Source organism: Ips typographus, linkage group LG9, assembly GCF_016097725.1.
Source record: "Ips typographus isolate SLU linkage group LG9, UJ_Ityp_2.0, whole genome shotgun sequence".
Classification (NCBI taxonomy): Eukaryota; Metazoa; Arthropoda; class Insecta; order Coleoptera; family Curculionidae; genus Ips; species Ips typographus.
This window is the reverse complement of record NC_138430.1, coordinates 6988678-7016648: the sequence shown is the minus strand read 5'-3', so window position 1 is coordinate 7016648 and position 27971 is coordinate 6988678. Positions and strand designations below refer to the sequence as shown.

The window sequence follows — 27971 nt, the reverse complement described above, 5'->3', positions numbered from 1 at the left end:
GTAGAAGCCTCTGGCACTTTTACTCTTCCAGGATATCAACCATTAACAACTAAAAATGAACTTTAATAGAGAAATTTTAATGAAGATCTTATTACGTAATATAATTAGGAGTGATCGTTTCACGTGGGCTTGAACGAGCTTGAATATAAAGGGTCCTTTTGAGAACGGTTTAACAGAGGCTCAAAATACGTTTTACGCATATAACGAGATTCATAATAGTTTGAGCGACAGATCAGATCGATTTAATTATATATTCATGTGACCCCTCTTTATCTTGTCACGTGGCCACCCATGTAGGCACGTGCACGCTACCGACTTAATCCTAGGTTAATTGGGGATCTATCTGGATATTGCTCGAATACTGTTGGTTGTTAATTTTAAGTAAAAAACCATATTTAGTGGATCTGAAACCGTTTTTTGGGCGCACGTGTCAGGAATTATCCCCAAAAAACCATTAACTCCTTTTCGACCAAAGGTCATTTATCTATGAAGCAATAATTTAGGGTAAAGGCGACACATGTCGGTAATTTTACCGTTTCGCGGAAAGGGGTGCACAGTAAACGCCCATTGTGTTTTACTGAGACAATTTTACTTTTATAAAGGGTTGACATTTGTTACACTAACCGTAGATAATTCTTACGGCCTTTAAATTCAAACCGATAAACTATGGAACAATACAATACAGTTTCACTGATAAAGAAATGTTACAAAAATCACATAATGTTCACAGTATACCATTTAATAAGCCATAACGTAATATTATACAGGGTGGCAGTTCTAGTTATGGGACTGGTGCTTTCTTGCATCTTAAGGCATTCTGCGTTCACCTCTGAAAATTACAAAAGATATTACTATTACAGTTGAAAAACAGTTTGACAGGATTTATTCGGTTGAAAGATTCACTCAAAGCCACGTCAAAATGTGATTTATCAGTGTAATAAACCCGCCCAAAAAAAACGAAACAAGCAAAAAACACTACGAACGTGAAATCGACATAATTTTTGACATCTGTTTACAAGTTAATATGGGCGCGTTAATATTCCCTGTGAAGGGTATACGATGGGGTAAAAAGCGCATCGAATGGCCCTATGCAAATCTCCAAACCCTTTTCGGCAAAGGGACAGTGGAACATTTGTTTCGAATGACCTGGAGAACAATCGTCTGCTAGTTATTAATTTTTGTCACCCTTTAGGGAGGGAATTGAATAGTCTTTCAACTATTACCGAAAAAGGTGGAAATTCAATTGCAACAATATTTAATTTCATTAAAGCATCAAATTGTTCTTGAAACGTAGACAGAAAAAACAAAGGGCGCAAAACAGCCCTTAAATTTATTTGCCTAGTCATATTTGTCGTCAAGGTGATACGCACACGGATTTGCTTTAAATTGTGACATCTATCTGAGAGGGGCACCCTTGTCAACAAAGGTCCAGGTAAAATCACCCGATTTCCTAGTCTAATCACCCCCCGTCGTTGCTACTGTACTCTTTCTAAACGGTGACACTTACACAATGGCACAAAAAACTCCGTTACAACCGTCCAAATTGTATCCTACAGGAAACACCTTCGAAAACAGCCAGTAACTTGGTAGAGCCACTACCTTTGAAACTGATATGTTTAGAAGATCTTTAAACTGAAAAGGCTCTCTCAGTTTATGTATGTACGTACCGACAAAAGGGCATTATGCCATTATCTGGATGTCCAATGCAAACATCTAAATTGACACTTAAATTTTTTTTTGAGAAAGGTCAAAAATGTTGTTTTTTTTAAGGATTTTACTGTCTTTTCAGTTTTTTAGGGAAAGTTTAAGATTCAGCAGCTTCCTGTTTGCTGTTTTTTTTTACCAATCATTCACAGAATTCATTTTGACTCACACCAGTTTGTCTCTAATGAAGGAAAAAGAAAACTAATTCTGGGTCCTATACAATACACACGTGACTATGTTTACTCGACTAAATCAACAAACTGTTATTGGTGAAATATTGACGCAGCTTCATCTAGGTGTGAACTGGGAAGCAGTTTTGGCGTAAAAGTAGATTGAGTTGACACTAATCTGTTTTTAATTGTTTTTGCTATACAGAAACAAAGCAGGTCCTAAAAAGCCAATCAACCAGCTAAAACCTGTAATTTTCACTTTTTGGTGTGTTTAAGTAGTATTTACCTTGGTGGTCCATGACATCGGGCGGTAACAGGTCCATGATGTCCGTGATGACTCAAATGATTATTGGCCATTCGAAGCTGCGAAAGAAAAAAACACGTTAAAACTGCAAATATTATCCCTTCGAACTCTCTCCCTTTCGAAAAAATACCTGCGTCCTGACTCTAGCAAACAACATGCATTAAAACGTCAGTTAAAAATTTCTAAGCTTATTATTCCCATGACATATGGGAATAACTGTAACAAAAACGTGGCCAAACTTGAATCCACCCCGGGGGGCATCATAAACACAAATATGGGGCCCTTTGCTGACGCTTTTTTTCTCTGATTTTGATTTTGCACTTCGGCACCTTTGAACCGTTCAATGGGCTCGGTCGTGCTGCGCGGGCGATTGTTAGTTAGGGAGGGGGGACGTCGCCCACCCATTGGGCACCCCCTTGGGGCGTCTAATAAGGGCTGGAACGGGTCCGAAGGGTGTCAACTACTAGTTTTTACGACGAAATCTCATTTTAAAGATACAATTTGATTTTTTGCCCCAATTTTGTTTTTAATGTACTTATTACCTGTAGTTAGGTTAGGTTACACAACATATAATTTTTAACCAATGAAAAGAGTTTGACAACACGTGATAAATGTCATTGAAATGTTATTTTTCTGTCACTTGCCATTTGTCAATCATGTCAAGCACAGATAAGGCCGATAAGGCAAAAAAGGTGTGCTGGCTGTTGTAAAGTTGGAAAAAAGAAAAAAAAAATGTTAATAACAACAATATATTAGAATTCTCCATTTTTAGAAAGCCAACAAAAACCGACCATGCCATCCCTGATGATTCCAACCACCACTTGCAACACAAGATGGCAGCGTTCAGGTGTTATTATTCCATGCTATTTCCTGCATAGAATAACCTTCTGATAAATAACTGAAAAACAGAACTGGCAATACTACACATTTTTATTTGGAATTGAGAATATACTTACTGCAGAGTGAGGGCAGGACGTTGTTTTGGGCTAATTGGATTTTTTGTCTTGTCTTTCTGCAGGAATGGTCCCACAAGAGCTAATAACTTATGGAACATTCTGGAGTTATACGCGTATATTTGAAAAAACTGCTCTGTATTATGTTTTTCTGCAAACTGAACTATTTTTACAAAAACACTATGTTAGCTTAATGCTGTAGCTGCAGCACGCAGCACCCATCAAGAGTAGAAGCCCCAATTGTTGCCAAGGTTCCATCTGCAATTGTTTAATAAATTCTTGATGTAAAGAGAAACTAATTAGCTCTAGATAATTTTTACCACTAAACTCTGTTTTTTCCGTAGACACTTCAACTGTTTTTATTGCACTAAATGGCCAAAAAATCACAAATACAAAATCAACAGCAAACCACAATTCTTGAACAATCCAAATCCACAATTCATAAGCAAAACAATAACACAATACAATGACGGACGGCGGATGTCAAAATATGACATTACAAAATTTTGTGCACGCGTACTGCTGTTTTCGCATAAGAATTGCATAGAAAGTTAAAAATTATGAACTTTCTATGCGGTATTGTGAAAATATTCCATCAACCCAAAAATGAGCACATGGTTACCAAAATTATCAAAATTCTAAATACAACAAAATCAAAACTAAATCAATGAATTCACATTACAACTGGAGAAAACTCGAGAATCAGTTCAAATGTAATAGAAAAGGAACGACAATTATTACGTCACTGCCACTATCCCTTAAATGGACTGTAGCCATTTTTAACCACTTTTCCAAGGGATAGATTTTACAGCATGACAAAATAGTTTCAATATCCATTCTGTTACGCTCTAGAAATTTTACAGCGTGTATAATTCTCTATTGTAATTTTTTTGTGAGTAGGAGTAAATAACGGCCGAAGGTATCGAGCCCTAAGCCCTTAAATCCTCAAAGATGCCGCGCTAGTAAAAAACTTAAGCGCCACTGGTTGTTTATGGATCGTTTATACCTGTTTTGAAAAGGATCTTCGAAAATGTTTTCTGAGTAATACAAGTCATCAGAGGATATGTATTATTTAAAAGTGCACAATTTAAAACTTTGTACTTACATAGCACAGAAAATGTGAAACTTTCAATTTGTAAAGTGTGAATAGGTAGCAAATGGTCGATGTTTACAAGAAAAAGGAACAATGACCACTTCAGTACCTGCGACATCTTTAAAGCTTTCAAGTGTGTACTCTGTTTAAGTACTCGTTTATTGTCAATTTATGAAGCGGATAATGCAAAAATTGCACCTTTTTATTTACGAACTTGGGTACCAGTATTTGAGCGCGATCCAAGACTCCAAATCGCTTTTTTTCCGCTTGTAGGGGGATCAAAAACTTGCCCGTTGTTTCTATAACGAGCGACGAGGGTGGCATTTGAAAGGGCGCGACCCTCCCAAATTAGAGGGGCGCTCTTTATTAGGAGTCTGTGCTGACGGCCAATCTTTCAGTGTTGGACCCTCTTCCTTTTCCGGGTGATTTCCTCCCTCTCTTCCTCTTCGTTTGCAAAGGGATTTTTAGTAATTTCACAGAAATTTACAACGTATGTGTTTGATTTACTTAGCTGTCACTTGTCAGTTTGTATCTGCTTCATACTTAGTAAGTCAGTATTTACCTTGATCACTCTGTATAATAATTCTAGAACTGATCATTTAAATTCGGAACATGTTTTGCGCATTAACTGATCCGATTGTTGGATTAAACGGCATTAAAAGCAATCTTTGGCCCTAAGGGCGGATTTACTTGAGTTGCGTGGGAGACACGGATTGAACAAACAGATTTTCTGGCATTATCGAGGGATGTACCCGGTGTATAAATAGAAAATCCTACGGGCCGACGCTTTTAGACAGCTCAAGGAAATTATTCAGGAACGAGCTTATTTACTTAAACGATTTAGGTTCTATATACCTGACAGTTGCGAAATCGCCTCCCCTCTTTCGTCCGTACATCTAAATTAACACATCAACGCACTTGAAAATCATAAATATTAGGGAAAACGTCCAAATATTATAGTGCCTCTCTAGTTTGAATGGGCCGCAGCCAATCAAGGGCCGTGGCCCTTCGATAAATCATCTGTCAGAGCCATGGGCATTATGTTATATTACTGATATTCGCAACGATTCAACATCCTGTTTAGTCAAACAAGGGAACAATGGGTCTCCTTTTCACCGGTCAGTTTTTCGGGGCACAATAGGTTATTGAGCCCTTATATCTGAATTTCAGTTCGCTTTCACTCAAAAGTTAAGTAGGCCGGAGGGCTTAAGTGATTTTTTTTGCTCGAAAAGGTTCGGTTGCCATTTTTGGGACAGTTTTATGACTGAAAAGATTGTTTTTCTTACAAAAAGTGATTTAGTAGACAAAAGATATCTTAGATTGTCGAAGGATAGTGCTGAGTAAAATTTTGTACACTAATTCCTTGAAATGCCTAGTAATTTCTAATAATTCCCAATAACTAACCTAACCTAACAATTATTGATATTTTCAGTCCAAAACAATTTTTATTAACCAATATCAAGAAACATCGTTTTGGTATTGGTATGTTGTTGTGTTAAACAAGGTTTGTTCTAAGTGTGGTTGTAAAAAAGGACCAAAAGTCTAGTTTTACAAACAAAACACTCCTTATTCTTATAATTTCGTCTGATTTTCTGTTCAAAATTAAGGTAAGTTTGTCATGTTCATGATGATTGACTGTCAAAATAACCGAGTTATTGAAGGTTAAAGTAGTAGCTGTCAAATTCAGTCAAAAATTCAGACAGGCAATGAAATGAGCTTTCCATTGACGTATAAAAGTTGATTGGTAAGTTGGACGGTTTTTGTAAAAATTTTTAAAAGTAAAATTACAAAATTTATAATTTTTTGTTTGTTTTCCAACGAATTTCATTCAAATGACCAATAGAAACAATTATTTTATGATATTTTTTTATAATATAATTTAGAAGGTTCCAATTATTGTATATTAATACTTTTCAAAATACTAATGTCCTTCAGTAATGCCCATTAATTCCTACAGCGGTTTAACCCTCGATTACATTTTTGATAAGAAGATAAAAACTATAGTCTTTCACACTTTAAGGTAGTGTAAAATCAAAAGTAATCAAATCCGGTGATCGTGCTGACTGACTGACTTAATTTTACGTAATTCTTGAGTAGCAACACTGTCTTTGTTATAGGTACAAATCTATTGAGAAAAATCTATCTTGGACCGATGCTCATTTCCGTTTCACTTTGTGGAATTTACGACCCTTCAATAAATCCGTTTAATAACATGGTATACCTAAACGGAGGTTAAAAAGCCCGAGAAAGTTTGAAAAATGGTTTGTCCTAGACCGGACACTATAGAAGACGGATTAAAAGGGTCCCATTTTGGACCTTAGAAACGGTATATAAAAGAACGTGATTTTTTGTTACATTTTTGTGCAACCCATATACAGGGTGAGTTTTCAGGGGGCTTTGTAGCTCAATCTCGTTCACGACAGTTTTTTTTCCACTCTGTATTGTAACTACAGGTGTCACACAAACGGCAGATTAGGAAATACTCGGAATTGACCTTATCCTTGTCGTTGATACTGATCTCTCAAGAAGATACGTGAGCAAATAATAGCTGCAGGTAGTCACCAAATTCGAGAGCAAAATTACATTGTTACGTAACTTTTTCTGCCAACAGGTGATATTAAATTAATTAAATCGTGTTCCATTCGGTTGACTAAACAAAAATTGACAAAAGAACAACTATTCCAAGAACTTTAAACTGGGGTGTCTCGTTGCGATCGTAGAAATATTTTGATTTCAATTAAACGGTTTTATTGAATTCGGACCCCCTCGCTGGAATGCCATTATCAACCCTCTGGGGGTAGTTGTAAAAAGGGGTTGCAAACTCTGTGTTGTCAGTCTATTTTTATTCCTTTTAGATAAAAGGGTGCTTTAGCTTCTCTATATTAAACTCACCCAGTACGACCTTTAAAAGGAATAAATCATTTTATTAATTAAATAATTGATTGGTCTGGTTATCAAAAAACTGTTTTTCTGGTTTAAATTACTTCATACACAACAGACTGTTTGTAATTCATTAGAGTCTTCCACCCCTCTAGCAGCAGGGTGAATACATTCACATCCCTTAAGCATCCCAACAGAATAATTGTTTTCCAAGGATTTAGGGTCGTGATCCTGTAATGCGCATTTCTGGAGAGGAAGTGCAAAAAATAAGCAGAAGCGCAACAAAACAGGCAAATAAAACAAAATTAATTGGTTTAAAATAAATGTAATTAAACAAACATATTTACACGAATATCGCAGCACTAAAATGTTTTAACAACGTATCATATTTACAGTAAAGTACAAGACTACACAACTAGATTAACACAAAAAAAAAAAACGTCGATATTACGTACAGAGAGGCAAACGAAAATAAGACTACTAAATACTAATAAGAAAAGACGTACAGGATCACAACTTTTCCAAGTTTATAGAGATCTTTGGTTATTCAGCTGAAGTTATTTTTGCAAGTCCTAACCCTAAATGTTGTGAACATTATACGATACTAAAATTTAAATCAATGACCTTAATATATACTAACGCTAGTATATATTAATGTCCTTGGTTCGAATAGCTCTTACGTGAAAAGTTGACCACCAGTCGTCGAGAAAAAGACTTAAAAATTAAGCCGACGTTTCGCTATTACATAGACAACAAATACTAAAAACACCCCAACCTCAATGAAATTTGACTTAATATAATTTCATAAAAGGTTGAGACATCCTCATGGACATTGAGGCGGCGGTACTGGGGCCAACCGCGTGAGCCCCAGGTGGGTGTCGTACCTCATCAGCCTCAGGCCTATAACGCGGTTTATTCTCCTCGTACTCCCTCAGTCTTTGCGTGTACCGTTCCATTTGTTCCCTCAAAATGGCGTCTTCCCGCATCGCCGCTTCCTCGTCGAATTCCAGACATCCAACCCCTTCCAGACGTTCCAGATCGATGTACCCCCTCCATCTTACGCACACTCCGTTCATAATAAACGACGATTTGATGTTAACCTGCAACAAAAAGTTTCATAGCGTTAGTATAGCTGGTTATGGAGTAAAACTTTTAATCATTCATTCTTGCTATAAATATAAAAACTGTACTACAAAAATACAGATTTATCATTTTTTTTGTTAATAATTTTTTTCTAAGTTTTGACATTAGTGACCCATATCACATGGTTTTAAAGGATAATTTAGCTTTATATCGAATACTGCAAGAAAACTTTTCTAAGCCCTGATTTTTGCAACTTTAGAGAACAGTTTTGACGTTAGTGGCAGATGTCACGTGATTGTAGACCATTATTTAGCTCGACGGTCACGTGACAATTGTCAAAACAACTGCCACAGTTCTCAGAAACATGTTTTATATCAAATACTGCCAGAAAACGTTTCTAAACCCTGATTTTCGCAACTTCTCAACAGAGTTTGACAGTTTTGACGTTAGTGGTAGTTGTGACGGAATTTTAGAACTCTATTTAGCTCGACGATGAAGTGACAATTGTCAAAATAACTGTCATAAATCTCAATCTCAACACATTAGATCAAATACTGCAAGAAAATGTTTCTAAACCCTGATTTTTGCAACTTTAGAGCATAGTTTGGTAGTTTTGACGTTAGTGACAGTCGTCACGTGATTGTAGAACCCTATTTTGCTAGATGGTCACGTGACAATTCCCAAAACAACTGCCAGAGTTCTCAGAAACATGTTTTATATCAATTACTGCAAGAAAACGTTTCTAAACCATGATTTTCGCAACTTTTGACAAGAGTTTGACAGATTTGACGTTAGTGGCAGTTGTCACGTGATTGTAGAACACTATTTAACTAGACGCTGAACTGACAATTGTCAAAATAACTGTCATAAGTCTCAAAAACACATTTATAACAAATACTGCAAGAAAGCGTTTCTAAACACTGATTTTTGCAACTTTAGAGCATAGTTTGGTAGTTTTGACGTTAGTGACAGTTGTCACGTGATTGTAGAACACTATTTAGCTAGACGGTCACGTGACAATTATCAAAACAACTGTCATAGTTCTCAGAAACATGTTTTATATCAAATACTGCAAGAAAACGTTTCTAAACCCTGATTTTTGCAACTTTTGAACACAGTTTGACAGTTTTAACCATAGTGGTAGTTGTGACGGAATTTTAGAACTCTATTTAGTTCGACGATGAAGCGACAATTGTCAAAATAACTGTCAGAAATCTCAAAAACACATTTATATCAAATACTGCAAGAAAATGTTATAAGCACTGATTTTTTGCAACTCTAGAGCATAGTTTGGTAGTTTTGACGTTAGTGAGAGTCGTCACGTGATTGTAGAACCCTATTTTGCTAGATGGTCACGTGACAATTCCCAAAACAACTGCCAGAGTTCTCAGAAACATGTTTTATATCAAATACTGCAAGAAAACGTTTCTAAACCATGATTTTCGCAACTTTCGACAAGACTTTGACAGATTTGACGTTAGTGGCAGTTGTCACGTGATTGTAGAACATTATTTAGATAGACGATGGTGACAATAGTCAACATAACTGTCATAAGTCTCAAAAACACATTTATATCAAATACTGCAAGAAATCGTTCCTAAACCCTGATTTTTGCAACTTTAGAGCATAGTTTGGTAGTTTTGACGTTAGTGACAGTTATCACGTGATTGTAGAACACTAGACGGTCACGTGACAAATATCAAAACAACTGCCGTAGTTCTCAGAAACATGTTTTATATCAAATACTGCAAGAAAACGTTTCTAAACCCTGATTTTCGCAACTTTTGAACATAGTTTGACAGTTTTGACGTTAGTGGCAGTTGTCACGTGATTGTAGAACACTATTTAACTAGACGCTGAACTGACAATTGTCAAAATAACTGTCATAAATCTGAAAAAATCGTCTTTTTTCGAAACCTGTGTTAAAATGTAATTCTTGCAAATTCTAGTCAAATTTTGACATTAGTGACAGGCATCACGTGGTTTTAGAGGATAATTTGCAATAAGAAAATGATTGTTTTAAGCGCATTTTTAGAATCCTCATTAAATTTCTTATTCGATAAACTGAAAAAGTATATATAAAGTTTCACAACCGACATAATGAAAGTGTAAATAAAAACGGTAGATTATATACAAAAAAAAACAGGAGAACGGTAAAGGAGCCACAAAAACGGTCTTAACGGTAGAGCTGGCAACATTGTATGAAATTAAGATTTTTATAAAATTATTAGAGAAGTAATATTAAAATGTAAGACGTAATGGATCGTTTTAATGCATGTATTGTGGGTGTTTGTCACTTGTGTGTTGTTTGAACACACCGTACTTCTTCGATGAATAATTAATTTATAGGGGGGCGCAATTAAAAAAAACGAGCGTGTCGCCCAGGGTGCAAATCATCTCGAAAACAAAAAACTGCGTCTGATAGACGCCGTTTTCCTAATTGACGTCACAAAACAGACGAACCCAGTCAACAACAGCGCTAACTAGCGCGCGTATCCAGACACCGTGGGGGAGTTAAAACAAAACAACTCCTTTTGTTTCTCTCTTAATAGTATAATAGACGTTTTGTTCTTATTGTTTTGGGTAATTGGACGACGTATAAATGAGCTGGCGACATTTTTTTAAAAGCAGAAAATTAGGTAAACGGACAACATTCGAATCGAATTGTCCAGCTGAACAAATTACCGTATAAACGATTAGCATCGGACCTATAACCATTTAGGAACTGTACAGAAGGTACTGCCCCTATTTAAGTAACGTCCCATTCAAAAGTGATTAGTTGCTCAAACAGGAAGTGACCATGGCCCTAAATGTTTCAAAGCAGGGAATTTGTGCAATAAATCGTCCTTTTGTTAATTGTTACTGAAACGTGCTAATTGACACATTTAGAAGATGTATGTACATTCTGAATCAAAAACTCTTGAAAAGTCGTTATTACAGCTGATCATATTACAAAGTGTATCTTATTTCGGTGATCATTTGCAAGGTTTCCCAAAAAAAAATACAATTTTTTTTAATAACGTACGTGCTTGCTGAAGCATGCCGCGCAATTATTGAAGTAACTTTGGAAGAACCCAAACTCGATGAAATCTGTTGCGTGCCTACGTAAATTAAAGATAATACCGCCGGAATACCATATGGGTGAGATCGGTTAGACTTGGGTTCACCCTCTGGCACGAGACCACTAATTTTATCCTTCCAATTAAGGTGATCATCCACGAAAACGCATTTCGAAAAGAAAGTAAGTAGAACGGAAATATGTGGCTTAGTTATGTCTTCAAATCGCAAGACAGTCCAAATCTGTCAAATTTCAGTTTGTGTTATGTCCGTACTGTTTTCTCAGGAAGTTTTGTGGTGGACTTTGAAACTAGAAGAAATTACTATTATTATAGATTAGAGCCAAGGTAGGTTGATAGTACTGTGTTTTTGATATTGGTTCTCTAATTTGCAAATGTAGTGCAGAACCAATGTATTATCATACTATTTCAATGACTTTTGATAGAACAAGATACAATTCACACAGTTTTGCAATCAAAAGTTGCAAAATTTAAAGTACAGGGTGATTGGTTGAATTTTGATCACTCTCTTAACTTCCTTAATTTTTAACAGAAAACGTTAAATCCAAGACTAGTCTACTTTACTCTTAGATGAACAATTATTATACAGGGTGTCCTCCCAAATTTGAGTAACATTTTTTTTTAAATACATTGACCAACTTTTTATCGAATATTTGAATTTTACGTCAAATTCTAGGCCTAATTTATGTAAAATGTCTGTATCAATATTCAACTCTTTTCACAGCAGCATCTGTTATACTATGCTGCTAATGCTGTCTCGACTATTGAGACACTCTGTATAATAACTGTTTATCTAAAAGTAAAGTAGACCTAAATTAATATCTACTAGTTTTCTGCTAAAATCAAAATTAAGGAAGTTGAGAGGGTGGTCAAAATTCAATCAACCACCCTATACAGGGTGCTGCATTTTCGATGGTTTTACGGGGTACAGAGAAAATGGTAATAGATATAAAAAAAGTAGCATACGTGTTCTGATCTCTTTTTCTGAGCTGAGATGACTGGCGAAAAGTGGGCGGCGCTAATTTCTTTTGTTTCAAAGATACGGGGGGGTTTTCGAAAATTGGTAATTTTTGAACCTCTTCAGTTGCTCTTGAAGTTGTCAAAAAAGGAAGAACGGTTCCCGGTAGAAGTTTTCATGTAGAATCCAATGGTGTAGTCAGTTTTTTTTCTATTTCGTTTAGTTTCCGACATATGACAGTAAGTTACATTTTTTTAAATGGAACATCCTATACAGGTGTGGTAAATCCAAAACCGACCATAGGAAAACCGTGTAACTGACAGAGAAACGTAGATAATTGCATGCGTGGGACAAAGTTGCCAAAATCCAATACCGTCGACAAAATTAATTTTGTCGACGGTATTAATGTAATATAATTATATGCCACTTATAGACGATGTTCAAACAATAAATTCACGACAGTAGGCATCACTAATAGGATTAACGTCATTTTGTGCCTTAACAAACATAAAAACTCTTCATAAAACGGCCATCCATGTGAAAGAATTGGAATTGACGTGGAGTTACACCCGGTAAAAGACCACCCTTAGACACGACAAAGGGTGCTTCGATATTTATGTGCCCTTAGAGAAAAAAAGAGATAAGAGGGATGATCTTGTTTTGCACGTTTAACATGATCAGGTATCAAAGATTATAGAATTCGTTGATGCTCAAAAGACAATATTTTAGTAACCTTTGTGTAGATGTAGAATATCTCCCTGACATTAATTTAGAACTACAACACTGTTTTATTGAGAACGATCAAGTAGCGTCCTAATTTACAGTAAACGATGCGTTTGATGATCAGATATCTCATCATCAAAAAAAGTTAGAGATTTACTGTCTAGTCACGTTCCGCTTTATGGAGCTGATCTGAAAGACTGCCGTTCTAAATGAATTAGCCTCAGCCTAGTTGACAAAAAGCCCTTCGTTCGCTGCTTTTGTCTCATTCTGGGCAATATAAAGCAGATGGATATTATTATACGGAGGCGATGACTTTTTAAATAATAATGGCTAAATGACAAGAGACCACACTTTCAATCCGTTCACTTTCCGAACGGGAAATTTACGTGCGTCATCGTATTAATTATTATTAATAGTTGATTGTAAAGGAAAAACAATTATTCAACTACACTGAGTATATGAGTCAGTTTATTTATAAGACTGAATTAACAGCCTAATTAGTTTAATGTTGTCCGGGTTGATGGTACTTTTGCAAAGCAACAACAACCGGTGTTTTACATACTGTACCAGTAACAGTTGGCCCATGGCTACTTTCACCCCAGCGGACCCTTTTTTTAACAGTCCGGCCCATTTGGACCATACAGGCTATTTGGAACATTCTTATGCTAATTCCGATGAATCAAAACGGGCGTGGCCACTTTGTGAGTAGCGAACAATACGGTATTGTTCGTGTTTTGACCAATGGCCCAATTCCATATGCGAATAAACAATAATGTTTGGGTACTGTTTTTTTTTTTTTTTGGTACTGCACCTTTAATACTGGTACTTAAGCCAAATTAGTATGCACGTCGTTTTGTGGTTTATAAAAACATTTTTTTTTAAATATACATAATTCGAACAGGTGTGGATATAAGAAATGAACGGTAAGAAGAGAGAAAACTAGGCCAAACCAATGTCCTACTAGACAAGGATGGGAAAACTTTGTCAGTGATATATGTCAGTCTTGTCAGTGAGGCTTTATAATAAAGTGATGTGATTAACTCTCAATGTACAGGGTGAGCCAAATTGGACGTTCTCAAATTTGATACAAAACTTAATGGCGAAAACCGTTGGTTAATATCTGTCATCGTTTGACTTGACTTAAATAGAACACCTTGTGTATTATTTTATTTTTGAAAAGATCTTAAAATTACCATTATAATGACATACAGGTGTGGTAAATCCAAAACCGACCATAGGAAAACCGTGTAACTGACAGAGAAATGTAGATAATTGCATGCGTGGGACAAAGACAGAAAACGAAAAAAATACCAAGTAATTTTGTCGACGGTATTGGATTTTGGCAACAGCGTACTGAAAATATGGCGTACTTGGTATTTTTTTCGTTTACTGTCTTTGTCCCGCGCATGCAATTACCTACGTTTCTCTGTCAGTTACACGGTTTTCCTATGGTCGGTTTTGGATTTACCACACCTTTATAACGATATTTTTAATTTTTTTCCACCTGTATAGTAATTTAACCTACTACTATCTGATGGAAAAGTATTTAACAGTAGCACCATCTGTTTCTAGCCTTATAGTCAGAGAAGATACGGCAAAATTTATAAGGGCTAATTCTGCGAAATAATGGCATTTGATCAAATTTATGTATTAAGTAACTTGTATCTTTCTAATATTACCTAAAACTTGTTTTTTCAACACTCTGCATATGGATTTTGACAACACCATTATAACCATAGCTTCAAACACCTTTTGTCCAGTCTTTTAGAGCAATTGATAATGGGACTTTTTAAATTTGGACCCTTTCAAAGCATGATAAGCAAACTCCAGATTAGGCAAATAAAGGTACCAGAAACATAAGCTATTTAGTATTAGCAGCTTATTAATACCTCTACCAGAGTTCTTTTTATAGTATTACTAAATCACCTTGTCAGCTTCTGCTAAATACACCTTTACTCTATATCCATGTTTCTTTGAGAACCACTGGCTTGAATAAACTTGGTTTTTGTAGTGTTCTTGTAAAAACTCTTCTTGGGAGTAGGTAAATATAGGGGCTGTTTCATTGTGACAGTGTTTTCTATTAGAAAAGGCATCCTTTTCTGTTTCACAAACTCTAGTTCCTTCAGAATGTTACACTGGGCCCTTTGATGGTTGTAAAGTGTATTAAGAAGGTGGCATTTTCAAAACTACCGAAACACACACACATTATCTAGTCTCACACGTAGTATCGCAATTAATAACAAGTTAAATCAAAATACTCCTTAAAATATTGTAAAATTTACATCAAAAATAAAAAATGTCTCTGTTTACTTTTTGTCAACAATGGCGGCCGATTTCGACGTGACTAGATGACGTCAAAATTCTATCGCCCTCGGAACGCATGTAATAGACAAGAAAGGCAAATGATGACGTACATATCACTAGTCAGATATTTTAAATCGTATTTGTTTCGTAGACAACAGATATAATTCTAGTCACATACACACTCAGACAAGTTAAATAAAAATTGATTTTGCATTGTGATGCTAATCGCCTTTTAGCACTGGATTGTGCAATTAAAATCTACCGAAAAAGATTGAGTAAACAAGGCCAAAGAGACTACATAACCTCGTTGGGTTTTGTAGAATGCACGCAAATTATTGGTAAAAGTTTTCTGGTTCGACTAGAACAAACTGAAACTATTGTTCGATCAGTAGATTGGTGTGAATGAAATGGACCATTTTCAAGAATGAGGTATTACAAACGAGCATTAAATTTCTAAAAAGAAATCAATCTTCACCGGAAATTGAATTTGCTGAGTCAGTTGGGACGTGATCTCATTAGCGCGGTAAAGATCTCGGTCCGTTGAGAGATTTTAGTGGATCGAACCGTGCATTTTGTACGCGAACAAGTAAAAACAGTCAAGTCGACCGCTCTTTTTCTTCAACGTTGATGCTATCAATGAAAAGAAATTACAAAAGCTGAAAACACACCGATTTCAAAACCAAGACAGATTTGATACAGTGATGTTTCTTCCAAGGTTAACGTTTGCTCGAATACCCCTTTTTTTGATTTGGTTTCTCTCGGTTTACTTGCCAACAAATCAAATAGCCTTACGGTACTTTGATTTGTTTTACTTTGCCAGTAAAGTCAAGAAATGTTGCTTTTTTTCGAAAGTAATCAATCAACGACCCTGTATCAGTGTAAGGCAACCTTAAAATTGTGTAAACACCACCTTCGGTTGGAAATTTCATACCAGATAATAATATCGTATCAAATTTGTGACCGAAACCATATAATATCATGTTTTCAGCGGTTTTCCGTTTCCTCTTGATCGCTCATATCGGTCTAATTAATTAAATTGATATTGGGTTCTTAAGTTACTTCATTATCACTGAACTCCTTTATTTAATGTTATAGAAAACAATGGAAAAAGTACATTTAACTAGTACTACAATGAGGTATGTGAAGTGATTTGATTATTTTAAAAATAATACGAATAATAATAATAATAATAATTAGGAATAATACGATTTGTTCTTGTAAACGCGACAATTTAAATATTAGTAATTTTATTGAAATTTGTATTTGCAATTTGTACGCAAATACAAACTATAATTAAAGATCATAGTGGTTTATGTTCTAGTTCTCTAGACTATACAAATTTCAAACTATTCTAGAAACAAAATAATGAAAGATAATCACAGAATTATTCAAAATAATGTGACTTAAATGTATTCAAATAACAGACGGAACACCCTTTACAAGCTAAGAACAATAGAAAAAAAGACGATTTACTGAAACACTAAAGTCAATTTCAACCTCTACGCTTCGCAACTGACGACAAAAAGTCCGCTTTGGGACATAAATTAAAAGAACCTTGTTCGGCCAAAACCTTCTTTGAAATTACTCTTTGTATACCGGAATATTTGTTAATTTCGGTCCTGGGGCCTTTAGGGCCATTGTTTCACGAGAACCAGGAAAATATTCTACACCATTTACACATGTAGTTTAGAAAGCGTCAGCTGAATTTTAGAAACCATAAGATGGATTTAAAAAATATCACTTGTATTTCAGAAAAGGTACTTTCAATTTTAGAATAATAACTTTGATTTTCGAAATTGCAATTCGTATTTCAGATTAGTCATTTGTATTATAGAAAAGAGCAGTTGGATTTTAGACGTGGTCATTTGTAATTTGGAAAATTAGAATTGAGTAAAAAAAGTAAATAGTTTAACGAATATATATATATATAAACAATCTTTATTTCCAAGAAAAAACGGCTATCGACCATTACGGTCTTTCTGCCTATGTATACATGTTTTTTTAATATGTACAGGTAATCTTATTTCTAATTAATATAAACAAATTATACATTGAGAAAAAAAAAAAAAAAGTTCTAATTAAAATGTTCTAACAGGGTGAGAGCGGGGAAAAGATAACGGGACTACATAGACTTAACACACCAAAATACTTACTTTACACTATCAGAAACTTACTGGAAAACAGACAACTGCACGTTCGAATAGACAACAAACTCTCCTTTTCCTTCAGCCCTGAGCAGGGACTACCGCAAGGCTCACCTCTTTCACCTTTACTATATAATCTGTACTGCCATGACATATACAACCATAACAAACAAGACAAAAATCATATTGACGAAACAGCATACATATTACAATACGCAGACGACACTGCACTTATTGTTCACGACAAAACTACAACAAAAGCAGTTTCAAAACTACAATCACTTACTGACGACACCATGACATGGTTCTACAGATGGAGACTAACGCCTAACGCAACTAAAAACCAGCTTTTATTACTGAACCATCAAATAAAAAACGACTCACCAAACATAATCGCAGACGGACACACAACTGATCCCAAACAAGACGTTAAATACTTAGGGATAACACTGGACCAAAAACTAAAATTCACAAAACACCTTAAAAATGTCCGGACTGAAATCATTAAAAGAACAAAACACTTTAGGTCACTAACATACAAAAACAAAGGCATTAGTACAAAAACGGCAACTCAAATATACAAATCCATCTGTAGACCGGTCCTGGACTACGGACACTTACTTAGAGCAAACGCTACGGACAAGACTAAAAAATATACACAAATTACTGAACAGATTGCTCTAAGACTAATAACAAAAATACGACATCCTGCAAACCCACTACACAACCCATCCAACCAACTTCTCTACGAACGTACGAACATGACTAAAATAACTGACAGACTCATACAACTACAAACCAAGTGGAAAAATAACCCAAACAACTTGACAATTGTAAATCCACTATGCATAACGAATATTTTTAATAACATTGTGGTTTAAGCAGTTCAATGAAAAATCGATTTATCTCGAAAACCGTTCATTTTATCGAAATAAAAGAAAGGTACAATTTTTCGATAAAAATGTCAAGAGTATCCATTAATGGCGTTTGTAGCTGAAAATAATGACAGCTGTCAAAGTTTAAGCAAATTGTGTCTTAGGTCCAGTTAGTTCCTGCCTTTCGAAGACGAGATACCTTGTTTTCATGTCAAATAGAAGGTCTCTTTCGATAAAACATTAAACCCAATAATCAATACAATATACAAAGTGTTTCAAAAGTTACGGCCAAAAACGTTAATTGGAAGGCAGTTTTTTGGGGCTCAATATTTCCCTTAAGAGTGACTTTAAAAAAAAATTATACGAACAAATCGTATTATTTTGACCTCCCCTGCATGCCCCCGAGAGATTGTCATATAGTTATGGGACACCCTGTATATTTTATATAAATTAATACTCTCGATGGGCGGGTTTTTCTGCTTAAAGTGATATTAAAAAAAAACAATAAACTAATAACCACATAGAAACACAAAAAAATCTGAAATTGAAATAACGCGTTCTAAAATACAGGTGACCTTTTCTGAAATCCAACTTATATTTTTAAAATCCAAGTGATATTTTCTAAACTACATGTGTAAATGGTGTAGATTATTTCAGTTCAACACTTCGTATTACAGATAATAAAACTTGGGTGGCAAAAATATGTTACCCTCCAAATTTGTTGAAGGCATTGTGTAAAATTGAGTCATTAAAGGGTTAGCAAGGGCTTAAAGTGTCCCGCTGAGACGTGTTATGCCCACTGCGATATTGAGTTTTGTTCTAAAATGTCCCCTTTATGTCTGGTGTCTTGCTGAGAAGGCGTTGCTATGTAGATAATTGAATTATTGCCCGATGTGACTGTAGGGCTGTTACTGTTGCAATTTAAATTGTAATAACACAACAGGGTTTTAGGTATGTGGGAAAAATTCAGTCATCACTTTTTAAGTGAAACAAAAATACATACAAAACACCTTGTCCGGTTAAAAAAGGTGAACTAGAGGACTAACATTTTCACGGTCACACTCATAATATTTAAAAGTCAATGAATAATAAATGTATATGAATATGGCGTTAGGGAAATCCCATTCAAAACGTTATTGTCCGGTACCCGGTACCGTAATTGCGATTACTGGAAAAGCTCATAAAGTGCTTATTACATCTGCTGAATACTAACTAACAAGTTATCTTTTGAATCTCTTAGACGTGTTTAAATGTTTTAATATTGTATTATCTAAAAATGCCAGTTGTTAACGTTCACATAATAAAATTTTCAGAAAATCCACCCACGTGGGATTTACCAGAATCAACTATCAGTTACTGGTAAAATTTATTAACGTAACACGTACATACTTAAGTGAGACGGTATTTCCATGTAAATGAAGTTTTGAAGAATTAAGAGGAATAGTAAACAAAAGTTTTACGTTTTAGTTGCAGAGTAATCATTCAGTTTGACAGTTGTTTTGAGCAACCCTTCTAAATCGTTTAACGCGGACACCCCCTCTTAGTTAATATCATGTATGACAAATTACTAGAGATATTAAAGCTCATCGCACCCTTTGTTCGGCCAGGTGACTCCCTGCCGTTACTAATCGGCCTAATAGTCACAAGGGTTGTAATGAGATTTTCCTGATACTGTTAAGATCAAACTAATTCCAAGTAACGCGTGTGATGTAAACGGATACAATATTTACATATACTCGCATTAGTGAATCATCTTAATTTTTTACAATATAGGAAGAGGAATCATTCGTTTTCTGAGAATCGATTTCAGGCAGATGCGTTTGCCCTGATGGCGTTTTAGTACATTTTGACCTCAATGAGTTTCGCTAGTAACTTTAAAATAGAGAGCGGCGCACTCAAAGCAACACAACATGCACCATAAACCGTGTTTATTGTAACTCTGCCATACCCCATGCCTTTGTAAATAACTGTAAACCTGGTTTATGACATATCAGGCGCCTTTATGCGAGATGTTTAAATGCAATCAGAGGCGGATTGGTTCATCCTTCAGATGTCTCCAAGTCATCTATAACCAAGAATGTACGAATTTTTTTGAACCCAAACGTTGTGTTTCTAAAATGCTGTTTACTCAACATCCAATTCCAGGCTGGGACTGTGAAGTAAAGTGTAGGTTGGTCTCAAAGAATACGTCCCCCTCATATGGACGCTACTGGATTGCAGTCATTACGACTTAGCCTTTTTGTAAATAATCAGTGGTTAATCTTAACAATACCTCGTTTTATGTGATGAGTTTTATATCATCGACGTTTCTTTGATATTTGATAGGCCCGCGGCTAGACTGGGCTTCCTCTAAATTTGTATGTACATGTTTAACTGGAAGACCAAACTTCTTCATTTCTGTTGATAACAATTCTAATTCTATATGTATATGAACACTGATTTAAAGTGCAATAAAACCATTAAAATTAAGTTATCTTTTATTGAAAACTACATACAAAGAATCAACAAATCACAGGTTATGGGCCCAGTGACGGAATGTGTTGTCTGAGGAAGTAAATGATGGTTAATCGCAGAGATGTAAAAGCGGTCATTTTCGAGTCAGAAAATTTCCATTTTTGGAAATTTTCAAGAAAATTACTTCATGTTTAAAGGAACGTTTTTAATTCAAAGTCACAAAGACAATTTTAAGGGCTACAAATTGGTATATTGAACCACCCTGTAACTGTCACAATAACAGAGTTATGGGCTGTCACAGTAAAAACTGTCAAAATCAAACAACTCAGTTTTAACAGTAAATAACTCACTTATTCGACGTTTTAGGTGAAAACGCTATACAGGGTGGTCAAGAGAGAATTTCAAGGGCTACAAATTGGTATATTGAACCACCCGATAATTGTCAAAATAACCGAGTTATTGACAATACAATGGAGCAGTTTACAGGGCGATCTACTTTATTCTTGGATAATCCATCAGTATACAGGGTGTCCCAAATTTGAGCAAAAAACCAAACTTATAATTTTTTATTCGATTTTTGAAATCTACGTCAAATTCTAGGCCAACTTGATGTAAAATGTTTATATCGATATTTAATTGTTTTTTCTCCTACAGCTTTACTTTGACCACTCTCTTCGAAAGCAGAAATTGCCAATTTGAGCGAAATTTTGGTGCACTTTTCCAGAAAATCGTCCTTAACTCGCTTATTTGAAACACTCTGTATAAAACCACCGTACAACAAAAGAAAGCTAATAAACGGGGCTATCACGTGACGTTGAGCGGGTACGGCTAAGTTGCCCCGTTCAGCCGCTAGAGGGCGTCAAACTTGACTCTCGTTTTTTGCAGTTTTTTCTCAATATCTCAGGAACGTTTCAGGTTAGAGGTCTGAAGTTTTACCACAAATGCACCTCGATGGGATGCAACCTTTTACCGTCTATAAACTTTTGTGATACCATGCACCGTTTGACCTTAAAAAATTAAAAACTAGAATTGTCAAAAATTTTCAAGGGTGTGCCCTTCTGATTTTTTTTAGAAAACTTTTTATTTTCAAAATTAACCTCAACTGCTTAAATACCTTCAGGTTAATAGTACAAAAATGACGTAAAGTGTCATTTGTCAAAATGTCATTTTGCAAGGGTGCCACGCCCCAAAGTGTCTAAATTGACATAATTTCAAGGTCATCTCTGAAACGGTGCCAGTTATAGAAAAATGGACGTCAGATTTGTGTTCGCCAGGTTTAAATTAGCTAAAAAAAATCACTTTTATTAAGGAAAATCCAAAATAGTCGCCGTTAGTATAGTAGGCCCAAAAACTCTCTAATTTAGACTAAATTTCCGTGCACTTTTCCAGAAAATCGTCCATAACTCGCTTATTTGAAACACCCTGTATAAAACCACCGTATAATACAAGAAGTAGCGGGTAGGGTTAAGTTGCCCCGTTCAGCCGCTAGAGGGAGTCAAAGTTGACTCTCGTTTTTTTGCAGTTTTTGCTCAATATCTGAGGAACGTTTTAGGGTATGAAAACAGCTATTTACCTTATAAACCGAACAGAAACGTCAGTTTTAGAAAATGGAAAAACTCCAGCTGAAATTTGGTACAAGGAAAAACCAAATTTGAATAAAATTAAAGTGTTTGGTTGTAAGGCATACCGAGAGAAGAGAGACAAAGTAAACTAGATGCTCGAAGCCGTAAAATGATTTTCATGGGTTATACAGACAATAGATATCGTGTTTGGCATCCGGAAAAGAAGAAAATTGTGACAGCAAAACATATTATGTTTGATAAAAATGCGACAAGAAACTTAGGGACACCTTTAAACATGTTGGAAAGTGAAAATAAATGTGAAAACCACATCAAAGAAAAAGACAAAGATAAACATGCTGAAAGTGAAAGTGTGTGTAAAGAAGAAAACAACAATTCAAATGACAGTGAAGAACAAGAAACATTAAGACACAGTAGAAGAACAAGAAAACTACCTAAACGACTCGAAGACTATCACATGAGTTCTGATATAGACTCGGATATAGATGAAAGTTTGATAGCAGCCCTGTCAGCTGAAACTTTAAATCAACAATTTCTAAATTCAGAAAGTAGATCCAGTGTAATTCAGTTTTCTAAACTGTAATTTAGGTATAAGAGAATGATGATCCTTTAGTCAAATATCCTCTATGCCGTGCTGTATTAACAGGGAGTGAGTACAAACAACACAGTAATCAAGACAGAAGACAGTAGAATGCGCAAATAAAGGTGAAGACTAAAAAATTTAAGGAAAGATGTGTCCATATCCACCATAGCTAATTATTTGGAAGGGAACCGTTAACAATAAACTCTGTTGAATATAAAGAAAAAAGAGCAGAATACGAAATTAAACATTTGGATGAATGAGACAAACATATATTTTGTCGTCGAACTAGAGACACAAATTTTACTGGTTCCCAATTGGTGCTATTACAACTTCTGGTGTAGTAATGATGGAGAAAAGAACGGGTTCGTTTTTGTTGAATGGATGCAGTCTCTGTATTGAAGATGGGAAGATATATGAGAAATCATCTGCAGGATCTGTCACTGTCTCTGGTTTTCACAGCAGGAGCTTAATTCTTGAAAGCAGAGAACGGAAATCTCAGGAGAAGTGTTTATAGAATGTGACGGAAGAAGCTGACAATAACGTGTTTCTGTCACATTCTATAAGTGTGTTCTCTTGATAATTCCCTTCCCTCCTTTGAAGAATATGCACTCAGGTAGAAACTTAAAACGTTTATAAAAACAAACTTAAGAATTTCTGATGTTATTGCTTGGTGAACAAGGTGATTGTGGTACAATTGTTGTTGGACCCTAAATTGTGTTATTATAAAGTATTTGTTAATTTTATCTACAGATAATGTATTTTAATGAAATTGCCTGAATTTCTGAATTTCATTTTATGATTTCTCAATTTTACTTGAACTTTGAATGAAAATTGATACTGCAATCAAACCGCCAACGGTAAAATTTCTTTCTACTCTGTTCCCGGAGCAAAAAAAAATGTTATACACCGTGTCCACGCTTGCATACGATTAACACCTTTTCATTGTCTACGCAGGCACGTTTGCCCTTTTATTATTAATAGACGAGATTAAAATATTATAGGGCATGATACCCTCATTAACAAAGGGTCAGCCTTTTGACGTGCCAGTTCCCAAGATATTAATGCGCTTCTATTATAAAACTCGTTGTCCATTTATCATGCTTTGTTTTTTGTCACTTAACTAGTCCACGCTGCGATTGTTTCTCTGTTTGTTTTTTTTGTTTGCCACCTTTTCTATTTGAATGATAATAGCGTGAAACGGTTGACGAGGTTAAGTCGTGACTTTCTAAGTTTTTGACCAGTTTGGACAAATTTATTATGAGGAGGAACTGGGCGGGACCGCTTAAAGTGCGCCCATCTGTTCCTTTACCCATACCGTTCTTTAAATAACTGCCGGAAGAATGGTTAAGCCCTTGTAATCCTGTTTGCTAATTTTTCGCCCTATAAGAGAATTTATGAAAAATGTAAACACGCCAAGAATGCCACACAGGGTGCTTTTATCGAAATTCATTGGGCGATTAAGTGGGTTTGCTTTTATTATAGTGCTCAGAGGGATTTGAAGATGATTGTTGGGTTTAGTGAGTTGAGAGAATATTAGCAAGCACAGGTGGTCTTTTTTTGGTATAAGTTTGTTCCACTCTAAGCAAAATTGATATTTGTTTTAGGTTTGTTCCAGTCAGGTGTTTGTTGCTCTAAGGTTGACATTTTGACGAGAGTTATCAACTTGTCAGCTGTCAAACTTCAGCGCCATCTTGATACGGAGTAACGGTTATTAAATCGTTATAATTAGTTAACAAAACTATGAAACCAAATGTAACTTGCTCACAGTAATCCATCCAAACAAAGACAATTTCGCCATTGTTGAGCACATGTCGATCAATCTAAAATTCCACGCCAGAGGGCGTAATTCTTATTTTAAAACGTCAATTCAAACTAAAAAATAGTTTTCTGTTGTAAACTACCTGGCAAACAAAAAAAACGTCATAAATCCAGGTACCTACCCAATTCGGGTACTTTGAAGAGCATTAAAAAACGAATTTTTCCGGCAAAACGTGGTACCCGAACGCATTTAGGGAAGTCCATGTAATTATGACACAAAAGAACAATACCAGCCGTCCCGGCCCTACGATTTTATGTAGTTTTGCGTTTTGCTCGTAAATTGACTGTAAAATGTTGGCTTTGAAAGGGTGCCCCATTAAAAATTTATTACGCCCATTGAACCAAACTGTGTCGTGATGTTTATTGTCGCTACGGTTAAAATGCGCCTTTTACGGGTGTTGGTACCTATTGAACAATGTGGCTAAAAGTTGGCGTAGAACGAAGAAGGGTACACATTTTCTCGGAAATGTTAGGCTAAACTAGATCAGGCTTTGTTGCATATGAGAGCCAACCATTTTTGGTCATTTATAATAAATTATGGCAACCATGTGAACAAAGCAGAACAACATTAGATACTCAGAAAAAGAACTGGAAACAATTTTACCCAGAAAAAAGTAATAAGTTTTATGATTTTTTTCCAGTACAACAGGGAGAACCAAACTTTTGTCAAAGTTGCAGTACTTAAGCCAAATAAACGAACATTTATTGTTCCAACAATATAAAACTAGACCCTTTCGAAACCCTCTTTTCCATTTCAAAGCATAATATCATTATACAATTGTCCAAAAACGAGTTTCCCCCTTTGCAATATGGCGTCGCGCGGCCGTCGATCAATAAGAACGCCGGCTGGCGATTGGTTAGGTTAGGGAGCGTCGGTAAGCGCCATTTTGAATCGTTATCGCGAGAAGGGTGGCAGAAAATAAGGCAGAGGCGTACTTACTTTGCCCTGTTCCTTTTCAAAGTCGCACTGGTTGTCAGATATGTAGCCGGGTGTGGGGGGGTTGAACACTAGTTGGAGATTAGTGCCAGTGGCGGCGAAGGCGATTTCTGTGTGTCCTTCTTGACAAGCGGCCAGGAACCGTTTGATTTTTTCGTCCATCGGTCTGTCTCTGTGTCCAGTGTATCGAACCTGATGTTAAAGAAATCCTTTAATCTGTCTGTAAATCATTGAAGTGACAATTTTGCTTCAGTGTTACAATGTCTATCTCATTTTAACTCATTCTGATAAAACAAGATGGCCTATGATACTACAACTTAAAATTCAGGCCAAAACATATTGTGACAAATCAATGAAATCAAATGATTGTTTTGGAACGGACACTACAATACTAAACTAAAGACGTTATTGTAGCTTGTTTAAATTCAAATTACTACTAATCGTAAGTAGAAATGTATGCATAAAGTGTGACACACACATTATTTAATAAGTGTATGTTGAAAATATGTGAAGCATGTCCGGTTTAGTCACGATGGCTTTTTTACTAGTTCTTAGTAATATTGACTTCTCGGTAGTCATTGGGTTTCGGAGGAACCAAGCGTGCCAAGGTCGAAATAGACCTTAGTAAGCTTAACTAGTTTCATATCTAATGTAGACTTCTAATTTAATACACGGAATCGTTTAATCCCACAAGATTTTCTTGAAATTTATTAATTAATTGTCAAATTTAGTATAAAACTAGTCTAGTTGTATCCTTGTCACTCTCATTTACAATGATAGGTTAGTAGCAAGTGACGAGTAAAATAAACCAATATGGAGGAAAACGAGTATGATCATTTTCAACTTGTAACATTGAAGTAATAGTCTCATATACTGTTTGTTAGAGAATATTTGAGATCCACATTTTGATGTAGGATGTAGGCAAAAATCTACTTTAACAGTGCATAGATATAAAAACATGAAAGTTGCTATTCTTAAGGAATCCAGGTAAAAGCTTATCAATATAATTGTCACATGTCACACTCAAATGAAAACTTATAGCTAGGCTAAAGGCCGCTTTACAGTTGGCTATTTATCTTGCCGGGACACAACCAACTAGGTTGGTAAATGTAGGTATAGAATATTTGCCTAGAAATTTTCAACTGTAAAACCGAATATAAAACTTGCATTTTTATTGCGGGTAGGAAGATTAGGAAGGAGGCAATTGTAAAGGGGCCTTAAGTGCTCTCAAAAACCTCAAATTTGTCGGTGCAATCGGTCCTTAGCTTTGAACTTAATTTATGGTTTAAGGCGGGAGTTTTTGGGTTGTCTTATGGTAATTTCGGGAAAATTCAGAGGTTTTCTATTTTATGCAGCATTTGAAAACCCAACCTTCTAATGAATTTTTGCATCCGAAAACACATTATAGAGTTAGAAGGAATCCTATCTCAGTTTCTCCTGTTTTCGACTCTAAATTAAAAAAAAAATTATAATTGGCTAGTAATTAAACATTTCTGGATATGAAGCTTTTCAGAGCAATAAGGGACAAAATTCAAAAAACTGAGATAGTCATATCTTAGAATAGATACTTAATTGCTAAAGCAAAACGTCTTTCTTTTTTTGCCTGAGAATTTGTTTTTCTCCTTATGGATAAGTCTCTATGCTCATTAGAACCAGAGAAATCACACCAAAAATCACTCACTATTTTGTAAAACAAAGAGATTTGAGTGCTTTATGTTTTTATATGATCAATTATTATCAAATGCTGACAACTTAATAACAGATTCTAGTAAAACGATTTTGTTTACCATTTTAAGCGTACTTATTATACAAAATTATTTTTTATGAAGGTGCATGATTATTAAATCAGGTAAGTTTTATAATTTTTAGTTCTGTGGATGCAAGGGGCAAAACCAACAAAATAAATCAACTTACCTCACTTTCGCGACTTAACCTCCTAAACAATTCATCAGACTCAAATTTAGCTTTTTGGTCAGGTACCACCCGAGGCATTTTGAAAATAAATCTCGGTTTCGGCTGTTCGTACAACCCGATATTATCGAAAGAACTGTGATGCATCATGCCTAAAACAGACGTATGATCCATGATTCACAATGTAATTCACTGAAAACCCAGAGAACGCGAAAATTTATGGGTAAATCCCACGCAGCACCGTACCCGTACAACACCGAAACACCGATTGAATATAGTGTGGGGGCCAAGTTGGTGCTCACGCTCAATTTTTCCGGTATTTTAGTTATACAGGGGACCTGTCCGTAGGCGGGGCCTGAGAACCCTTCGACCAATCGAAACGCGTTTACGCTCCCGATGAGGAAACAAAGTGGAAGCGAA

The 27971-nt window shown here is 35.6% G+C and overlaps 1 protein-coding gene and 1 long non-coding RNA gene across 5 annotated transcripts; one reads left to right on the top strand and one right to left on the bottom strand.

Moving 5' to 3' along the window:
* Positions 1 to 567: 567 nt before the first annotated feature.
* On the bottom strand, positions 568 to 27937 carry LOC145734095 (protein big brother-like). Of its 4 annotated transcripts, none has more exons than XR_014179338.1 (7): positions 27555 to 27937; positions 25644 to 25832; positions 7989 to 8204; positions 2161 to 2237; positions 1668 to 2093; positions 1508 to 1607; positions 568 to 829 (listed from the first exon to the last, which is right to left on the bottom strand). XR_014179338.1 is itself a non-coding variant. In XM_081987226.1 (5 exons), exons 1-5 carry the CDS (start codon positions 27723 to 27725, stop codon positions 808 to 810), a joined length of 675 nt encoding a protein of 224 aa, XP_081843352.1. In that variant the 5' UTR covers positions 27726 to 27931; the 3' UTR covers positions 568 to 807. The 4 variants fall into 4 exon arrangements, 1 of the variants encoding a protein (XP_081843352.1); XR_014179339.1 differs by having other exon boundaries at positions 1508 to 1599; XR_014179337.1 differs by having other exon boundaries at positions 1508 to 2093.
* On the top strand, positions 2726 to 3539 carry LOC145734101 (uncharacterized). Its single transcript, XR_014179341.1, has 2 exons — positions 2726 to 3140; positions 3197 to 3539. It is a non-coding gene; the product is annotated as an uncharacterized LOC145734101 (long non-coding RNA).
* Positions 27938 to 27971: the final 34 nt, after the last annotated feature.